The following is a 20,200-nucleotide window of genomic DNA, read 5'->3' on the forward strand; positions in this document are numbered from 1 at the left end:
GCTGTTTAAGCACTTGCCTGGTCCCAAACTCTGCTCAGTGAACCTCATGGAGCTTTGATCTGATATGACTTGATATATGCTCCCTGAGTGAGAGGTACATTTTTCAAGTACATGATATACTGAATAATTATCAGCCCAAATGATATGCTTAACTTTCTGTCAGGCTAATATAAAAAGCCATACATTGATTTCATAGTTTGTCCCTCAGAAGGAGAGTTTCATGGGCTTGTCTTAGCAGAAGAGACAGGTACTTTTCCTTCCAGCTGTGATGTGTGGAGGCTGTTTTTGCATGTGTGTGCTGTGAGCACAGCTTATTCTTAAGAGTGTTAAGCTATAAAGCTGCCTCTTATTTGGAAAAGCACCAAATGAGGATGGTGCAGGTGCAGCAAGGGACTCTGGGGCCCAGGGTTAGGAGTCTGCAGCAGTGCTTCCACACTTCCTAGGGGTTGAGGCCATGGGCATGGCCTAGGTCCCGGGGCTTGGGAAGGTAAAGCCAAAGACAAGGAGTGGATCCCTGTCACCACGCTGGGCTACCTGGTTAAGGACATGAAGATAAAGTTCTTGGAGGAAATTTACCTGTTCTCCCTGCCCATTAGGGAACCCAAGGTTATCGACTTTTTCCTGGGTGCATCCCTAAAGGATGAGGTTCTAAAAATGATGCCAGTGCAGAAGCATAAACAGGCTGGCCAGCGGACCAGGGTCAAGGCTTTTGTCGCTGTGGGGACTACAGTAGTCACGTTCGTCTTGGTATTAAGTGTTCCTAGGAGGTAGCCACCACCATCTGAGGAACCATCAACTTGGTCAAGCTTTCCATCGTCCCTGTGCAGAGAGGCTAAATTGGGGCAACAAGATTGGCAAGCCCCGTGCCATTCTGTGCAAGGAGAAGAATGATCCCTTCTCCCAGAGGCATTGGCATTGTGTTTGTTCCTGTGCCCAAGAAGCTACTAATGATGGCCAGTATTGATGACCGCTACACATCAGCCAGGGGCTACAATGCCACCCTGGGCAACTTTGCCAAGGCCACCTTTGATACCATCTCCAAGACCTACAGCTACCTGACCCCCAACCTCTGGAAAGAGGCTGTGTTCACTAAGACTCCTTATCAGGAATTAACTGATCTTGTGAAAACCCACACCAGAGTCTCTGTTCAGAGGACCCAGGCTCCAGCTGTGGCTAAAACATAAGGGTTTTTATACAAGAAAAATAAAGTGAATTAAACCTGGAAAAAAATGATAAAGCTAACACTTTATACTTTTAACCAAATTTAGGTGTATTTAACTTTATACTTCTAGGGTAGAACAAGAAATTATGTCAAGAATTATCTCTGGGCTCTATCCACTCCAGCAACAGGCCAGACTTGATGCCAGTGTTTCAGTTAGTGAGGCAAGCGAACCATCAGCTTCTGACATTGGTACGTGAGATGGAACCTGTTGTCATTGTTGTTCTTACAAGATAAAGTCTTTATTTGGTTACTTTGGCTTTCTGTATCCCTGAGGTCAAATGAGTCCTCGGCTGTCTCACTTTCTGCTTCTCTGTGGATGAGATTAGTATTCCATTCCCCAACTTATTACATAAAGCAGCTTTTAGGTTGCTAAGCCATTCGCCAGAAATCTCTTATTCCTCCACAGTAATATATATGAAATAAATTTATATAAACATATTGTGTAAATAGATGTACATATGTTATTGTGGAGGACCTGGAAAATACTGCATATGTGGGTGCATTCATCCTAGGTCAGAGACAACTTTTGGAATTCAGTTCTGTCTTCCACGGTGGGTTTGAGGAGCTACTCAGATCATCAGCTTTGGGAGCAGTGTCTTTACCCACTAAACCATCTTTCTGGTACCTACTTACATTTTTTCTCATTGCTCCAACCAAGTCCCAAGTTCCCAAGGGGAACTTATAGAGGAGAAGATTTATTTTGTTTGATGGTTTGAGATGGTAGAAGTTCATTGTGGTGGGAAATGCATGGCAATGTGAGCGTGATGTGGCCGGTCATCTGACATCCTCACTCGGAAGGCATAGGAGTATAGTATAGGTGGTCACATTGTGCCTCCTTAGGACACTAGGAGAGATGAAGGCTTCATGCCCAACTCCTTCCTCTTTTGAGTGCAGTCCAGAGTCCTAGTCCGTGGGATGCTGTTGCCTACATTGAGGGTGGGTCTTTACCTCCTGTTAAGTCTCTCTGGGGATGTCTTCACAGACACATGTCCAGTGGTGTCTCCAAGGTGATTCCAGAATCCATCAGGTTGACAAGATTAATCATCAGAACACATTTATAGATATTGATATATTATTGTTGTCTGACATATCTTTCTTCTCCCTAGACTTTAGATTGTTCAGTATTTAACATGCTGCTTCTGCCCAGCCCTTTGGTGCTAACTAATGAGGGTTTAACTAATCACTCAATGGCACCACCACACCTGGCTGAAAACTAATTTTTCTTTGCAAGCTTGGAGATAGCTTTTTGGTGAGAGTTGGGAGCTTGTGTCTACTTACTCTTCTCATTTGGGCTCCAGTCTGGCTTGAATCTGTGCAGCCTGTGTACATGCTGTTTCAGGCTCTGAGTTCATATGAGTCCTGTCGTGTCTGGACACTGTTTTCTTGTGTCCTCTATCCTCTCTGGCTCTTCAAATCTTCCCACCTACTCTTCTGCATAGCTTCTTGAGAGGAGAGATTTGATGACAGCATCTCATTTAGGACAGAGTATTCCAAAGTCTTTCACTCTGTGCGCGTTGTCCAGTGTGGGTCTCTGTGTTAGTGGATGTTGGCTTTAAAGCCTTTCATAGGCATGCTATAATCTGTAAAACCACAGAGGTCAGGGATGGAGTAAGGGACTAGCAGGAAGGGGAGGATCTCTCAAGGAAGGGGAACTGGAATATACAGTGTGGAGATTCAGGGGGTAGAATGAAGCAGGAGGAGTAAATGGGAATGGGGAGGGAAAGGGGGTTACAGGAAGGGAAATGGGGAGGGAAAGCTAGCACTAAGGGCCATTTTAGGTGTCAGATGGAAACTCCTGCTGTAGAAGTGTCTTAAAATACATATTATATATACATGAATGTGTATATATGTGTGTAGATTTATGTGTGTGTATGAGAGTCATCAGTCTTTTTTAAATTATAATTTAGTTACTTCAAATTCGCCAGTTCTAATTACACAGTTTGACAAATTTTTTTGACAAGTTTCATTTAATCATGATGTTCTGCCTTTAATCATGATGTCAGAAAACATTTTTGTCAATACCAAAGTATCTTTACGCTGCTCTGTAAACAGTTCCTAGTCTCTGCCCATGTGCAGTAGCCACAACAACTGTGTTTAGCTTTCTGTCATTGGACTTGAATCTTTTAAAGACATTCATGCATGACTGTGATATAACATAAATTTTATGTTTGTTGTTGGCTGACTTATCTAACACAGCATTAACTTTTTTTTACATTAACTTTGTGTGTCTGTGTCTGTGCTCGTGCCTGTGTCTGTGTCTGTGTCCACATGTTTGCTACAGTGTACTGTCGTGTCAGGACAGCTTGCAGGAGTTGGTTTTCTCCTTGGACCATGGTTCCAGGGGGTGGAACTTGAGTGGTCAGGCACAGCGGTAAGCATTTTTACCTGACAGCCATCTTGCCTATCCTAGTATAATATTTTGGCAATCATGTTTTGCAAATATTAGTATTATAGCTGGATATGCCGTAATTTGTTAATCCACTTACCAGCTGGTTGACATTTATAGTCTTTTAGTTTGGATCTGTCATAAATAAAACTGCTAAGAATATTTGCTGACAAATTTTTGTTTAGAGACATCTTTTAATGTATCCTTGTGATGTGATGAATGAATGGTTACCAGAACTTGCTGAGCGTTTTCCAAATGGAGGTACCATGTTAAGTCACAAGTGGTCGTGTGTGATTGTTGCAGTTGCCCCCATGTTTATTGGCACATGATAGCACAATGGTTATTGTAGCCATTTGGCCTGGATGTGGAGATCTCTCACTGCTCTTTATTTACCTTTCTCTGAATATGCTTGAGTAGTATAATATACTACTATATCAGCTAACAATAGCTAATGGTGATACGCAGATTTTCTTTAGTCTTTGTGTGTGTGTGCGAGTGCGCCCCATTCACAGGGATTGAATCCAGGGCCCTTGCCCAGGCTAGGCATGTACTCTACCGTTCAGTGACTCCCTTAACTCTGATAGTATATTTTGAGTTTATATGTGATATAAAATGAGGTTTTAAAATGCTCTTCATGTTTTCTTTATTTCTGTTTTTGTATATGGATTTTAGATTTTTTACATTATTAATTTACTTTTTTACTTTACATCTCCATTAGAGCTTCCCCTAGGATTTCAGATTTTCCTAGTATTATTTCCTAAAAATATTATCCATTTAATTATCTCAATATTTGTTGAAAATTAATTGGCTACAACTCGATAGATGTTTCTGTCATTTTTTTAAAGATTTGTGTGTGTGTGTGTGTGTGTGTGTTGGTCTGTGTTAGTTGACATGCACCGAATGTGCTCTTTTTAAAAAGCATCTCTTCTTTCCATCTCTCCAGTCTTGGGATGGCCTGTTCTTCCTTTACAGCCTGACCTTTACCTTCCCAGATGCTGCTGTAGAGACGTGAGCAGGCTTAGCCAGCAGTGCCCCTGCCTAATGCACCTGAAGGGGGTGGGGGAGCTGCCTCCTGCTCACTGCCTCCTTGTGGTTTGTCAGGAGTGGAGATGGAGTAGTTTTCAGCTGAGGAAATCTAGTGTTGGTTTCACTAACTTCTGCAGTGGTGGGGAAGAAGTCACATGAAATAAATTTATACTTGTGTGTGTTTCTCCCTCTTGGTTTATTGAAAAAGGATGTTCATTTAAGCTGCTATCTTTGTCGTCTTCATGGCTAGTAGCTTTGCTTCTATTCCATCGTTCACTCCTCCCTCCACACGCACATACATCTCTATCAGCCTCTCTAAAACTTTCAGAAGTAAGGTTTGGCTGTCAGCATTTTCCCTGGTATTATTTGAAGTTCTTGTTTTTAAGTTGTAGGAACAAGCAGCGGCGCACTCCAGCTTATGGCTGATGCCGGCGTTCCCGTGAACTCAGACATGATCAACCATTTTGTGACTGAAGCTCTGGCTGAGACCATTGCTGTCATGTTAGGGGACAGAGAGGCAAAGAAGCAAGAGCCTGCTGCCCCAGGTGTTCCTGGTGATCTTTCAGCAAGTGAAACGGACTTATTGGTAGGAACGACTTTTTCTTCTCTTGTGACTTAAGAATTATGGGGAACTTTTTAGACATTATTAAAGACCGTGTGTGTGTGTGTGTGTGTGTGTGTGTGCTTGAGATAGCTCTCACCCTATTGTCCACATCGGCCTGGAACTCTCTGTAGTTCAGGGGGCCCTCAGTATATATAACAGATGCTAGTACTGCATGTGGGAGTTATCACACCTACATAAAAAGATGGCTTTTTGAACTTAATGTTATAAAAACATAAATTGTGATAGAATTTTATTCATTTTTGCTGTAATTATCACTTTTCCTAGCATTTACTATTATTATTTTTTTGAGATTGAGTTTCTTGTAGCTGAGGCTTGTCTTGAAGTCATGATGTAGCTGAAGCTGCCGTTGAACTGGATTCAGGTTGGAGCTATCACACCCAAGTTAGCTATTTTTCATTTTGTTTTGTTTTTAGAAAATTTTAAATCTACAGAAAAGTTACAAGTGTGATACAGTGATCATTTTTTTCTGTATTGCATTTTACAATTGATGGCACTTGATTACATTTCTAAAAATCTATCTGTATGAAAAAGTTACTTTAAGTGTATGAGTGTTTTATCTACATCTCTGTCTGTCTGCTACTTGCATGCAGTAGCCAGAAGAAAGCGTCTGATCTAGAATAGACAATAGTGAGCCTACATGTGGGTGCTGGGACTTGAACCCAGGTTCTTTGGAGCACTGCTCAGCAGTGCTCCTAACTGCTGAGCAGCCATTTCTCTAACCCTATATTATATTCTTTAAAAAATGTTAGAAAGTTGAGGACATATGACTCTACCCCAAAAGCATTGGCAGCATTCCCTAAGAAGAAATTTGCACTGTTTTTTATTAATCATTTTCAGCAAACATATAAAAATAATGGGTTATGGAGCTGGAGAGATGGCTCGGTAGTTAAGTGCACTGGCTGCTCTTCCAGAGGTCCTGAGTTCAATTCCCGGCAACCACGTGGTGGCTCACAACTATGTATACAGCGATCGGATGCCCTCTTCTGTTGTGTAGGTGTACATGCAGATAGAGCACTCATATGTAAAATAAATGATTCAATCTTAAAAAAATTATGGGTTATAACATTTCTTATATATATATTAGTTTACTTTGTTAATATTCTCTACCTCCTATTCCCTCTTTTGTCCTCCCTCGCACTTCTTGCTGAGATCATTGGTCTTCCTCCTCCCCCAAATATCTGTTTTGTATCTTCATGTCATATACTTTTAAAATCTAGATTCCACTCATGAAGATACTTTCTAAGTTTCTTCACTAAGTACTTTTAATCTCTAAAACATTTTTTTTCCTTTAGTCTTTAGGAGAAATATATTTCAGAGACTTCATTATTGTTTGTCTGGTCACCCTTGCTATGTTAGTACAATTTCTAATCTATTGTAGGAACATGGAATGATACGAATCCAAAATTGACTCTGCTACCATTTAAAACTCTGCAGCTATTTCTCACCCTGTAAACCACAAAGATGTTTTTTTATAGGTGAATCCTGAAAACTGGTCTTTTATAAAGCTATACATTTGATTTTTTTTTTTTTTTTTTTTTTTTTGAGACAGGGTTTCTCTTTGTAATAGAGCCCTGGCTGTCCTGGACTTGCTCTGTAGAACAGGCTGGCCTCAAACTCAGACCTGCCTTTTTCTGCCTTCTAAGTGCTGGAATTAAATGTGTGCATCACCATCATGGGAATTTTTAATTTTTTCTTCTTTAGAGGTGAGGTTTTATTATATGGCCCAGACTGGCCTCTGATTTTTGAATTTCATCTCTTCTTGCCTCAGCTTCCCAAGAAATTGTGATTACAAGTGCACACCACCACATCCTGCTCTCTAATTTTTGTTTTTAAATTCTATAGAATATCTCCTTGAGCCAGGCATGGTGGTGCATACCTTTAACCCCAGCACCCAGAAAGCAGAGGCAATGGATCTCTGTGAGTTCAAGTCCAGTCTGGTCTACAAAGAGACTTGCAGGACAGTCAGGGCTTTATAGAGAAACCCTGTATCTTGAAAACAACAAAAATCTCATTGCTTACTAGGTTTTAATAAACCATTTTTCCCCAAAGAAATTAAGAACTTGGTTCTTAGATTGTTTATACAACAGCATAAAGCGCTACAAGAGTTGGTTATAACATGAATCTTGAAAGAAAGTTCAAGATTTTATAGAAGTAAGTCTAATTTTGATTTGTGTAATTTGGGAAGGATGGATACCCTCTTCATCATCATATAAGTTTCATGGACAATCAAATAGATGATATGTAACCTAAGGTCTAGAACTTCGTGAATCCTCAGTTCCTAACTATCTTTGACAAGTTTTAAAATAGTTACGTATTTAATCATGACGTCAGAAAACATTTTTGTCAATACCAAAGCGTCCTTCATGCTGCTTGCTGTGGTCGTTACCCATTACCCATGCTGGAGGCGTACCTTCAGGTCCTCTCATGAGCACTAGGTGGGGCTTTTTTGCTTTTTTTTTTTTTTTTTTTTTACAAAAGAACGTGTAAATGGATTTTTATGTTGTACGTGTATGTACTCAAGAAGTGGAAAAGAGAGTATTTATTTAAATAAAAGAATTTGCTGTTGAGCAGTGTTACGGATTTTTAATAACTCCTCCATCATTTTGGACGATATTAGGCACATGGGGGTAGTATGACTGCGGACTCTTCCCATCAGTTTAAGTCAGGTAGTACTGTGCAACATGGTAAGGAGTGTATAATGTTAGAGTGGATAATAATGTTTTTAAAATGAACAAAGAAATGACCAGGTCGTTCTCGCACAGGAAAGAAATACAAATCGTCTCCATAACCTATAAAAGATGGGTAAGGAGCCATAGGCGTTCTCATCGCAACTGCTGGTCATGTAAAGTCACACAGTGCTATAGGGAAATGTCACAGTATCTGGCCAGAATGAAACACAGTTCTTTCAGTAGTTAGGACTGAGAACTCATTCCACAGGTAAATCTATGTACCTGTAATTTACTTAGACCGGGATTAATTGATAACTGAGGAAAGAAACTAGATGGCAAGAAAACAGGACACCATTTTCACTATTATTCTTTTATGTCTTTGAATTTTGGAACCTTTTGACTATTAACCTACTTGACTAATTAATATTAAATGTTTTCCTTTTTTCCTCTTTTGCATCGGACTCTTATTTTCACTCCTCCTACCCTCTTCCTTTTTCTTACCCCCCATTATTTTTGACGTGGTGTTCCTTCATTCGCAGAGGCTAATGTTTTGATACCTTGTCAGTCAGAGTTTCTCTTTGGCTACCTATCGAGCTTGTCGTTGGGTTTGTGCTTCATTTTTACCTGGTTAACCTTCCTCTTCATATTAGAAGATGGTAACAGGTTTCCCTCAGAGGCAGAGTTATTTCAATTGCCCAAGTGTTTCCTTAGGCCAGTCTTATATTGGCAACTAAATATTTAGGAGCCAGAGCACTTAGGTGCCTATTTTATTGTTGCTTTGACCATCCCTTTAAATTCTGTATCATCTAGGATTGAGTTCACATTACTGTTTTGTATTGTTTTTGTTTGGGTGATTATGAACACAGTGTTTTATTTTGCCAATTTATCTTAGGCAAGAGTTTATACCCCAGTAGCTACACCGCAGCCTACTCCTCCTTCTTCACCATCACCCCCTAAGGAGCATATGTTGGTGAAAACTCCAGTTTCCTCTCCCTGCGATTCGGATCAGGATGTGGCTTCTCCTGTTAAAGAAATACGTACTGAAAAAGGTAGACACCTTGTTTCTTTAAAAACATTTCTCTCTCTCTCTCTCTCTCTCTCTCTCTCTCTCTCTCTCTCTCTCTCTCTCTCTCTCTCTCTCTCTTTCTCTGTGTGTGTGTGTGTGTGTGTGTGTGTGTGTGTGTGTGATGTGGAGGCCAGGGTAATACTTGGTGAAGTTGCTTTTCTCCTTTCATCTAATGTGGGTGCCATACCATGATTGAACTGCAGGTGTCAGGCAAGTGCTTTATTTGCTGAGGCATCTTGCCTGCACCTAAAAATGTTGTTTCCATAACTTAGTGTTACTTTGAGCAACTATAGTTTTTGCTTAGTAGGCTTTAGTAAATGCTTTTTCTTTCAAGGAAACTAAGGAATTGCTTGCAACTTGACTGCTTATGTAGCTGCAACAGAATACCACACACTAGATAATTTATAATGTACAGGAAAGTGTGTGAAGTCAGATCAAGGGGCTGCCTCTGTTGGAGCCATCTTGCTGCATCATGAGTGACAAAAGGCATTCTGTCGCAGCCAGAGAGCAGAAGCTTGCAAGCAGGGTCTGATGTCTCCTGGAGCTCTCCCCGGTGAAGGGCTCACACACCGTGTATAGCCCCTCCTCCACAGTGCAGCATATGCCTTGAAGATTCAGTTTCTAACGTAACTTTCAGGGGAGGCGGTCACATGAAAGTGTCGTTTCTGAAAATACGTAATCTAATAACTGCTAAAACTGCTTTAAATTATGGTAGTTTTTAAAATACCTTCTCAAGGTTTTAATTTTTATACCTTAATAAATTTAGAAATTGCTTATTAAAAACCATCATTGTTGCCATTATGATTGTCATTATTTAAATGCCAAAGGATATCTAAAATAACAGATCATCTTAGAAAGTTATTTAAAGTATTAAATTATTTTTAATAATTTAAGTATTGAATATTAATACTTACATTAATAAGCCTTAAAGTATTTTTGTTTTTAATCTTCAGAAAGTGATATGGCTGCCATCACGCTTGTTAGTACCCCAACAGTTACCCCTGTTACTACACCTCCTCCGGCAGCAGCTCTTACCCCAACTTTGTCAGAAATTTCCATGGACAAGTTGAAGTTATCAAGCCCTGAACTCCCCAAGCCATGGGGCAGTGGAGACCTGCCGCTGGATGAAGAAAATCCTAACTCTGTTCAAGAGCTGCTTCACCCACGAGCTATGTAAGCGAGAGCACACACTTGCTATTCTGCAGCTCTGCCTAACTCACACTCTATTTCTGCATGTGAAATGGCAGGAACGCGCTGGGGGTGTGGCTTGTTAGGGAGCCCAGGCCGGTCTGGAATTTTATTTGTAGCTGAGGTTGTTCTTATATTGGTAATCTCCCTGCCTTGGCCTCCTTGGTGCTGGGATTACAGGCATGTTTCCACCATTCCTGGCTTTAGTCTATTTAGGAAAAGAAAAAGAAAACTTTTATAAATTTTAAATATTTTAAAATTAAATATACTCTCTTGTCTTTGCAAAAGGTTTTACGTTAAAAGAATAAACTGATTATTAATGAAATATAAAATTATTTCTCTGGTGTAGTTCATCATTTACTGTGCTCAGTTAATGTTTATATTATTAAATATCCCATATTGATTTCTTTTGTGGCAATAGCAGCTTTCAAGATGGCCAGAATGTTGTTGATTAGTTATAATAGTGTAGATCACAGAAGTACTTTGCTGAAAGAGACTGTTAAGTCTGTTTTTGGCATATGAATGGATGTAGGCCTTCAGTGACCTAGTAATTGAAAATGTGCCTTTCTCTTCTAGCGTAATGTCTGTGGCTAAGGACGAAGAACCTGAGAGTGTCTACTTCTCTGCTCAGCCTGCACCTCCAGAGCCTGCTCCCCTAACAGCACTTCCCGAGGGCCCCAAGGTCCCTTCTCGGCAGATAGCCAGTTCCAGTTCATCCACACTGGAGAACACAAGCGTCACTGTCACAGAAACAGAAACGTTAGATAGGCATATCTCTGAAGGGGAGGTCTTACTTAGCTGTGGTCAAAACTTGGCCACCAAGAGTAAGTTCACAAATAGTAATTGAGTTTGTTGGTTACACTGTAGTAGTTTCCTTTGTGATACTTGTCTTTTAAAAGTGTTTTTGTTGAACTGTCCAGGTTTAACATGTGTAGTAGAAGGAATAGATGTTCTGTGCAGAGTGGTTAACTTTTCTGGGCTATGATTTTGAAGAATAAAATCTCCCTCAGAATTCTCTTCTTTAGAATTAATTTTTGGTTGTTCGAGACAGGGTTTCTCTGTAGCCCTAGCTGTCCTGGATTCACCTTGAACTCACAAAGGTCCACCTGCTTCTGCCTTTGTAATGCTGGGGTTAAAGGCATGCACCACCACACCTGGCCAGAATTAATTTGATAATAGCTTGAAATATTTTCTGTCAGTGTATTTTGTCTTTGCATGCATAGACACCTAAATACATACTTATGTGTGTACACATACCTTTCTATAGGATCATGCTGTGTATGTTATTGTAAAACCTGAACTCTTTACAAAATAATGTATGGTAAACATACTTCAATATCAGCACATGTGGGTCATGCCTTTTCCATTGGCGTATGAGCTAGTCAAGTTATGCCTAAGTGAAGGTATTTACTTAGACTGTTTTCCGTGTTCCAGACTAAATACCAGTCTGTAGTGACCATCCTTGCACATATCTTTGTGCACTTCCCTGATAGCTCCTTTAATCTATGTCTCCAAGTGGAATTGCTGAGACAGATTGGTACCTTTAAATTAGCAATACGCTGTCAGTGTGCTTCCCAGAAAGAGTAACCAGCTTTCAATTTAAATCGGCTCTTCAACACGTTTAACAGCTTGCAGCAGTACCCATTTCTCAGTTTAATAGCTAGTGTGCTACTTGTAGTGACTTAAAATTCTGACAACCTAGGGCTGGAAAGTTAGCTCATTTCCTAAGAGCACCGGCTACTCTTTGAGAGGACCCAAGTTCAGTTCCCAGCACCAACATGGCCGGTAACACCTGCATGTAAATATAGTTTTAGGGGATCAGACACTCTCTTCAGGCCTCCATGGCACTAAGCATGCATATGGTGAACAGGCTTTCATGTGGGGAAATACCCACACACATAAAGTAATAACAAAATTTCAGGTTAAAAACCAATTCTGAGATGGGCATGGTGGTGTATGCCTTTAATTCTGGGAGGCAGAGGCAGGCAGATCCTCTGACTTTAAGGCCAGCCTGGTCAATGAGTGAGTTTCCAGAATAGCCAGAGAAACCTTGACTTGAAAAAAACAAACAAATAAAAATTATTTTCTACTTTTTTTTGTTTGTTTGCTTTTTGAGACAGGGTTTCTCTGTGTAGCCTTGGCTGTCCTGGACTCGCTTTGTAGAGCAGGCTGGCCTCGAACTCAGAGATCCTCCTGCCTTCTCGAGCTCTGAGCTCCAGGATCAAAGGCATGCACCACTGCGCCCAGCTCTCAAAGAAGAAAATAATTAAATAACAGAAACATTTCTGACAACTTAATAGGCAAAATAAAAAGCTCATGTTTGTTATGCTTGAGTAATTTCCCTTATAATGATGTAAATATACACTTTACTAGTTTTTCTACTGAACTTTAAGTTTATATTTAATTACATTATATTTAATGTTCTGTGCTTTCTGGCCAGATTTCTCAGTAAATGTCTCATGTTATTTAAACCACTGTCTGCTTTCCTGTCTAGTTTTTGGAACTGGGGACATGTGTCTGATGACTCTGAATGACAGCTTATCCAGCACGCTGCAGGATGCCCTTGAAATGGTAAGGAAAACCTGACTCAGTGTTGCAGTCTCACTGCAATGAGATCTTGATGTCTTGTTGCAAATGGGCAGGCTTCCCTCGGTTGTTTGAGGTGTAAATACACAGTTTTGTGAAATGTTGCCCGTGAGTCCCTGTCTGTGGTCACAGACCCTTCAGAGGCTCAGTTAAGGGGTGAGAGCTTCGTTACACCACCTTGCTTCAGCAGGGAAAGGAAAGATGGCAGGAAGGGAGAGGGTAGAGAGACCAGCAGTGAGGAAATTCATGGTTGCTTACACACTTCATTCTATAATCCTCTGTAATGGGAGAGTGAACAGAAAATTGTTACTAATAGTCAAAAGATACATATTAATGTGATTAAGTAATAAAGCCTAGAATTGATTCAGCAATGTTTGAGTAGGACTTTTATTTACTCTAAGTCCTCTGTAATAAATTTGTCACATTCTTCTAGTCATAGTTATAATTCTTTACATATATGGATTTAAATATATATATTTAATGGGTTGAAAATTAAAATCAAGGGGCTGGAGAGATGGCACAACAGTAAAGAGGGATCCCACTGTTGCAGAGGACCCACGTTTGATTTTTACAGCCACCTGTAATTCCAGCTTTAGGGGGTCTGATCTCTCTTCTGCACTTCATGGGTACCTATACTTAAGTGCAAGTACTCACACACAGACACATAACTAAAAGTAATAAAAATAAATCTTTTAAAACTAAAGTAAAAATAGATTCATGGAAATGAATCACTCCTGGTTATTATCTAGTGCCATAGAAGAGAAAAATTGACATCTATAATGTCCTGCTATATATTTTACTTATATGAATAATGCTATCATATGATTAATTTTACATTTTCAAGTGACTTAAAGAAAGGTAATTGTACTCAGCTGCCACTCACACCGTATTCGTTGAGAAGCACTGTTATTATTGCTGTTTCTTTCAAAGCAGTGTTTCACAAAGGAATATAAAAATGCTTCATTAAGAAGTCTTGAAAAAATGGGGGGAAGTCTTTTGAGAAGGTTTTGTTTAAATTTTTTTTTTACTTGTTAAGTAACTGGTTGAGTCTTGTGGAGAGAGTTGCAGTCACTGTTATGAAATAACAAGGGAGAAAACATAATTGTAGTACTCTCAGTTTCAGGGAATTATATATGTATTTGACATGTTTAATACACCACTATGAGATTGTTACTTATTCTTAGAAATTTACCTGGTATTAAAGTAAATTGTAACTGAACTGTGACAAAATTATAACCTTTCTTTTTCTACATTTGAAACTATTTCTAATTGAAATAATGTCCCTGAAAACAAATTTATAGTAAACACAAATGAAAAATATAATCTAGGAAAACCCAGAGTTAACTGAAGCCATGTACCGTTAGGCATTACATCTCTGTAATATATCCAGAGTAAATAAACTTTATTTCATTAAAACAGAATAACCAAAAATAATATCAGTTTATTATACTTTATCTAACAGAAAGGATTGTTTTAATGAACTTTGAATCATATTCATCCTTGTATTTACAAGGAAATCTATTCTGTTCGGTGTCGAGGCTTCCAGCAGCTCTTGTTTTTCAAACAGGTGTTTTGAGGTGCAGTGAAACCTAAATAAAAGTTACAAAAATGAGGGCTTTACGGAGCTCCGCCTAGTTTAGACAGACAGATGCCAGCACTGAGGAGGGGGACACTGAGGGTCTGTAGATGCTCTCGTGTGTCTCTGCAGCTTTGTGTTGTCTGTGGTCCCCATGGCAGCATCACCCCAGTGCCTGGCCGTTTTGCCACGCCCTGACTTGATTTGCCCTACATACATGTGAAGCAGGAGGCCAGGAAAGCCTTACACTCAAGTTCTGCCTGAACTTCACAAAAACACTTAGGAGTCACTGTAGCTTAGTTGTTTGAGATAGCAGCCCCCACTTTAACTTAAATGTAGTTATAAGTCTACACTTAAATTACTTTATAATGTTGTATTCCTTGGAGGAAGATGTGAAATGTTTTTATTATGGTCAGATGGAAATGAACTACATGGAAATAGAGTTCATCTTTTGAAACATACTGGTGTCATTTCTTCCTAATGTTTTATTAAGCATAATTGAGAAAAGTGGAATTGTGTGATAACCTTTGTGACGTTGTCTCTGTGTCTGCTTTAGGAAGATGACCCTCCCAGTGAGGGGCAGGTGATTAGGAGGTCCCATAAAAAGCTTCATGCAAGTACAATTCTTTCTCTTCTTACTCAGCAAGAACAGGAATTACTAGTTTCACAGCAAGCAGAGGTACTTTTCAACCATAAAGATTTTGGGGGGTCTGGGGTTGGATATAAATAGGAAAAGAATATTCAAATTTTAATTTATGTAAGACTGTTTAAGTGTTATAGACTTAAACTTAACTTAGGCTGAACTGAGCTTTGTAACTGAGAAAAATTTAAACAATCCGCTCCAATCTTTATGGTACAATTAAAAAACAAAGACAAAAAATGAATCTTTAAAGATACATTTAGCGTGTGTTGGAAAATCTATTCCACACCCATGTGTGCCTGCCTATACGTGGACAAATGCACATACACGGCACCACCCCACACCCACATACATGTGAACACACAGTAATTACTGTACGACTTATTAGACCTCTTTTGAAAAAAGCCTTCATGTATGTATGTAGGTGTGTATGTACTGTGCGTGTGCACATGAGAATGTAGAGGCCCCAAGGTGACTTGGTAGTAGGTTCTTCCCTACCGTGTGGGCTCCGGGATTGGATTCAAGTTATCAGAGTTGGCAGCAAGCATCCTCATGCGCCATATTGCCACTCCCTAAACTAACTTAGACTTATTGGAGTTCCTGTACCTTAAATGTGACATTACGAGCACTTGTTTGTTGTGTATCATGGTATTTACAGAGTGTTTCTTGCTTTGATTGATGTAATGGCCTTAACAGTTCTTCTCATTTTTAAAGGACTTGGATAACAGTGTGGGTGAGCTTAGTGAAGGACAAAGGCTCGTGCTGACAGCAGCAGAGGACATCTTGGGACCCGCTACTGCTGCAGAGCCCTCTGACCGGCATGCAGATCCTGGGCTGGCGTTGCAGCAGGCTGACATGGCCTTAGGTACACACGACAGTGTTGTTCTCGGTGTCTCTATGAAATATCACTTTGAATCCTGTTGCAGGCTCTTGTATACTTTCCATGCTGATGGCTGGGGTGTATTTTACATTATAGTCTATGGTTGTGCTCTTTATTTAAATTGAGAAGTAAATCTTTTTTTTTTTTTTTTTTTTTTGAGAAGTAAATCTTTATTAGATGGAGCATTGAGTTCTTTATTAAAGATAACTTTTCTGTGATGCACAACACTTTTTCAGAATATAATTAATGTGTCTTTGTTATGTGCACCATTGGAATATGAGATAGTTTTTGTAATATATACATAAATGCTTAAAATTTTTAGTACAGATATATTATTTTAATAATACTAGAAAGGCATAAATATATAATATTTTAATACTAGAAAGGCTTAAATACTCTCTCAGAACCAACAGTCCTGTTTAGGACGATGTTCAATGAGATCAAACCGCTGTAGAAATTTATAGTGTGTGATTTTTTTTTTCAGATGCCGCGTTCAGCGCATTTGGGCTATCTTAGAGAGTAACTGAAATTTCTGTTTTAGCACTTTGGAAATTAATAGCATATAGTTAATTCTCACTTTCTGTGGTAGCTGAAGCCTATAAGTTAAGCATGCATATATTAGCAAACACCGAACCATTGCTCCTGAGAGAAATATAGAATTGGTTTCTAGCAAGCATCTTGCTGTTACTTAGAATTTTGTGCATATGGTGAGAGCATTCTGCTTGTTACATACTTTCAGATTAGCTTTTTATAGGACAGTAAAATGGGACTGTGCAGAGGGCAGGAGTAGAGCAAACACTAGAGGGCTCTCGTAGATCACCTCTGAGACACACTAGCACTTAAACTGTTACAAAAGTAAGTCTTCGAGTTTGCAGCCTGTCCAGCGCTTCTTCATGTCTCTGGTGTACCCAGAAGATCACATGTGGTGTAGTAAATTATCTTTGTATTTAATAAAAGCATATTTTTAGAAAAATCCTAGTCATTTGACAACTATTATCTCTTTTTGAGACAAAGGTAATTATCTTAAAAGGATAATCATAGTTGAGAGTAAGGTGGATTGTGTATACTTGAGTACTTTTTGGTATGATTAAAATGTTTCATTTTTTTCTGTGCGTCTGTGTATATAAATACCAAGTGAAACCCACTACTATTTTGTATACTAAATGTAAAAATTAATCTAAAAAATGGGGGGGGAGGTAATTAAGAGATATCAAGTTACCTGAACAAAGACACATAGAGTTAGAATTAAAATCTTTTTCTGACATTCTAACAAGCCAAATTCTCAAGCACTCTGATACATTGCCTCTTTCAAATACACTAGCACACACATGTAAGTGTGTGTGTACATACATCAGAGGCTAAAGAAACTGCTTTGCGGTCAAGTACAAGCGTTGCTCTTCCAGAGGACCCAGGGTTACTTCCCGCACCCTCATCATGAGTCTCTGCGACTTCAGTTCCACACGATCTGGCACACTTTTCTAGCGCCCGTACCCCCCCATATATATATAATATAATATATAAGGTTAAAACTCAAGAAAATTAAAATTTTGTAAATAAATAACGTAATGAACCCTAATTCTTCGCAAACTAATAAAAAGTTTTAAGTAAAGAGTTTTTTTTTTAACAGATTAGCCATTATCCTAAACTGTCTTTATGAACTTCCAATAGAATAATATTTTAATGTTACGATTTCTGAAATATATTAAAAACATTTTCTAGAATAACTTATAAATTATACTGAAAAATAAGAAGAAAAATAAAGTTGATATGATACTATTTTCAGGTTCTGTACATTTAAGAATATGTTATATTCAGAACAGTCTGATAAAATCATAAAAAAAGGCCACTGAGATGGTTTAGTGGGTAAAGGCACTGGCTGGCAATCCTGATTCACACATACACGCGTGCGTGCACACACATACACACAATATGTTCTTATTCATTCCTTTCAACCCGCTCACCTTTTGCCATCTCTTGCTGGTGCTCTTCCTCCCTGCCAGATAACTTCCCTTTTTTTCCCCATGTCCTCCATTACCCTTTCTTTCATTGTCACTGCTCCTTTAAGATCTTTCCCTCCTGTCCCATGGTCCTCATTTACTGTAATCCCATATACACACAAAGGTGAAAAGTGCCATTTGTCTTTCTGAGCCTTCTCTAGCTTACTTTGCTTAACATAGTGATCTCAAGTTCCATCTATTTTCTGACAAGGTCATTACTTCTTTCTTTACAGCTGAATAAAATTCTACCATGTTTGTGTATATTTTCTTTATCTCCTCACCTCTTGATAGACATTTAGGCTGTTCCCTGTCTTAGCTTGTAAGTAGTCATCAGTAAACATGGCTGTGCATGTATCCTGGACTCCTGTGGGCTTGAAAGTCCAGTGGTTGAGGTGGGCCCTGTGGTAATCTTGTCTTTTCTTTGAGGAGCCTCCATATTGACTTCCATGACAGCAATGCCAGTTTGCATCCCCACTGACAGTGAACAGGATTTTTTTCTTCACGTTTTTCAGCATTTGCCTTTCTTTCTGGTAATAACTCTGCTGATTGAGGTAAAATATAATCTCAAGCAGTTTTTCATTTGCATTTCTCTAATGGCTAGGAATATTAAACACTTTTTTGAATATGTATTGAGATTTGTAGTTCTTTGTAGAAATTGTTGTCAGTGTGTAGGGCTGTCTGTGTATGTACATAGATGTGTTTACCCGACGTAAGCCTGTGTGCGTATATGTGGAGACCTGAGGGCAATGTTGATGTCTTCTTCTATCACTCTTCACCTTGTTTATTGAGAGAAATGTTTCTTACTGAATGTGGAGACCCCCAGTTGGCCTGACTGTCCAGTAAGTCCTTGGAATCCCCCTGCCTCTGCCATCCCAGCACTGGGTGGACAAGCACAATGGCATGCCTGGCTTTTACATGTGTGCTAACATCTGAATGCAGGATCTCCTTACAAAGCAGGCATCTCCTCTGCTCTCTGCATCTAAGAACTGTCTGTTTAGTCATTACCCCATTGTTGTTGGGGTAATTAGGTTTTTTAGTGTTTTATTTTTACAGTTTTTAATATCTTAGATATTAATCTCCTGTCTGATATGTAGCTCACAAAGATACATATTTTTCCCATTCTGTAAGCTGCCTCCTCACTCTGTTGGTAGTTTCCTCATTGTGTAGAAACTGTCTGATTTCTTATAATCTCATTTGTTTATTCTTAGACTGATTTCCTATGTTGCCATAGGAGTTGTTTCTACAACGTCCATGCCTGTGATTTTATTTTTAAAGACCTGGTTTCCTCTAGCAATTTGAGAGTTTTAGGCTTTATAATAGAATGTTATCCATCCATTTGCAATGATTTTTGTTTAGGGCAAGAGATATGGATACAGTTTTATTCTTTACATGTAGATATCCAGTTTCCCCAACACTTTGTTAAAGAGGCTGTCTTTTTATAATGATTATTTTTGTCAGTGATTAGGTGGGTTTATTTCTGGGTCCTCTGTTTAATTCATTGATCTGTGTCTCAGTTACTTGTCTTGTTGCTGTGATTAAGTATCTTAAACATACCCTAAGGAAGGATGGATTTACAGTTCAAGGGGGATCCATCACTGCAAGGACAGCATGTTGGAGGAGTGGGAGACTGCTGCCAACCTTGAATCCACAGTCAACAGAGAATGCTGAAGGCTGAAGCTCAACTTGCTTTCTTCTTTTAATTCAGTGTAGGAGCCCTGCCCATGGCATGCTTAAGGCGGGGCTTCCCACCTCAGCTAACGTAATTAGATCATTCCTTGTTCCCTATGTGACTCTAGATCCTGTCAGATTGACGCTGTTGGGCATCACAGTTCTTCATCTTATTAACTCTACACCCAATCCAGTTAACTTTTCACTCTTTGTCCCCGTAGCCGCATGACCATTTTATAATAAAATACTCATTTAGTTCAAAAAGTTCCATCATTTTTAATAATTACAACATTGTTTACAAGTTTAAAAGGGAATACTTGGGACAATAGTAAGGAGTGCACAAACTAAAGGAAGACCAAACTCAGCTGAGAAAACAGCAAATCCTGTAACTCCATGTCCAGTTTCTGGGACCCGTGATGCAGTCTTCTGGGCTCTACAGGACTTGGGTAGCCCCTTCTTCACTCCTCCCTCTCTGTCACCTATAGCATACATATCCTTTTCTTGGATCAGCTTTACTTTATGTCTGGAGTTTTCCTCGGCAGATGACTTTTGGTCCTGGTATTTCCAACATCCTGGGTTCTTCACTGTAAATTAGGTTTTAATTTTGCAGTTTCATGCAGTGTCCTCTCAGGACCTCCAACCATGCTACGCATTGCTTTGCCTCAGGGCTT

The 20,200-nt window shown here is 39.3% G+C and overlaps 1 protein-coding gene across 5 annotated transcripts in view; it reads left to right on the forward strand.

The window, feature by feature from the left end:
* The window catches only part of Kiaa0586 (KIAA0586 ortholog), a 106,035-nt gene that overhangs the window by 56,688 nt on the left and 29,147 nt on the right, over positions 1-20,200 (forward strand). For all 5 annotated transcript variants that reach the window (XM_060387621.1, XM_060387622.1, XM_021642643.2 and 2 more), the window contains 8 exons: positions 1,293-1,411; positions 5,021-5,220; positions 8,821-8,977; positions 9,948-10,167; positions 10,759-11,006; positions 12,677-12,753; positions 14,901-15,023; positions 15,699-15,849. In XM_060387621.1, coding sequence (XP_060243604.1) covers positions 1,293-1,411; positions 5,021-5,220; positions 8,821-8,977; positions 9,948-10,167; positions 10,759-11,006; positions 12,677-12,753; positions 14,901-15,023; positions 15,699-15,849 — 1,295 coding nt within the window. The remainder of the gene's footprint in view (positions 1-1,292; positions 1,412-5,020; positions 5,221-8,820; positions 8,978-9,947; positions 10,168-10,758; positions 11,007-12,676; positions 12,754-14,900; positions 15,024-15,698; positions 15,850-20,200) is intronic.

The sequence above is a fragment of the Meriones unguiculatus genome, chromosome 7, assembly GCF_030254825.1.
Source record: "Meriones unguiculatus strain TT.TT164.6M chromosome 7, Bangor_MerUng_6.1, whole genome shotgun sequence".
NCBI classification, from domain to species: domain Eukaryota; kingdom Metazoa; phylum Chordata; class Mammalia; order Rodentia; family Muridae; genus Meriones; species Meriones unguiculatus.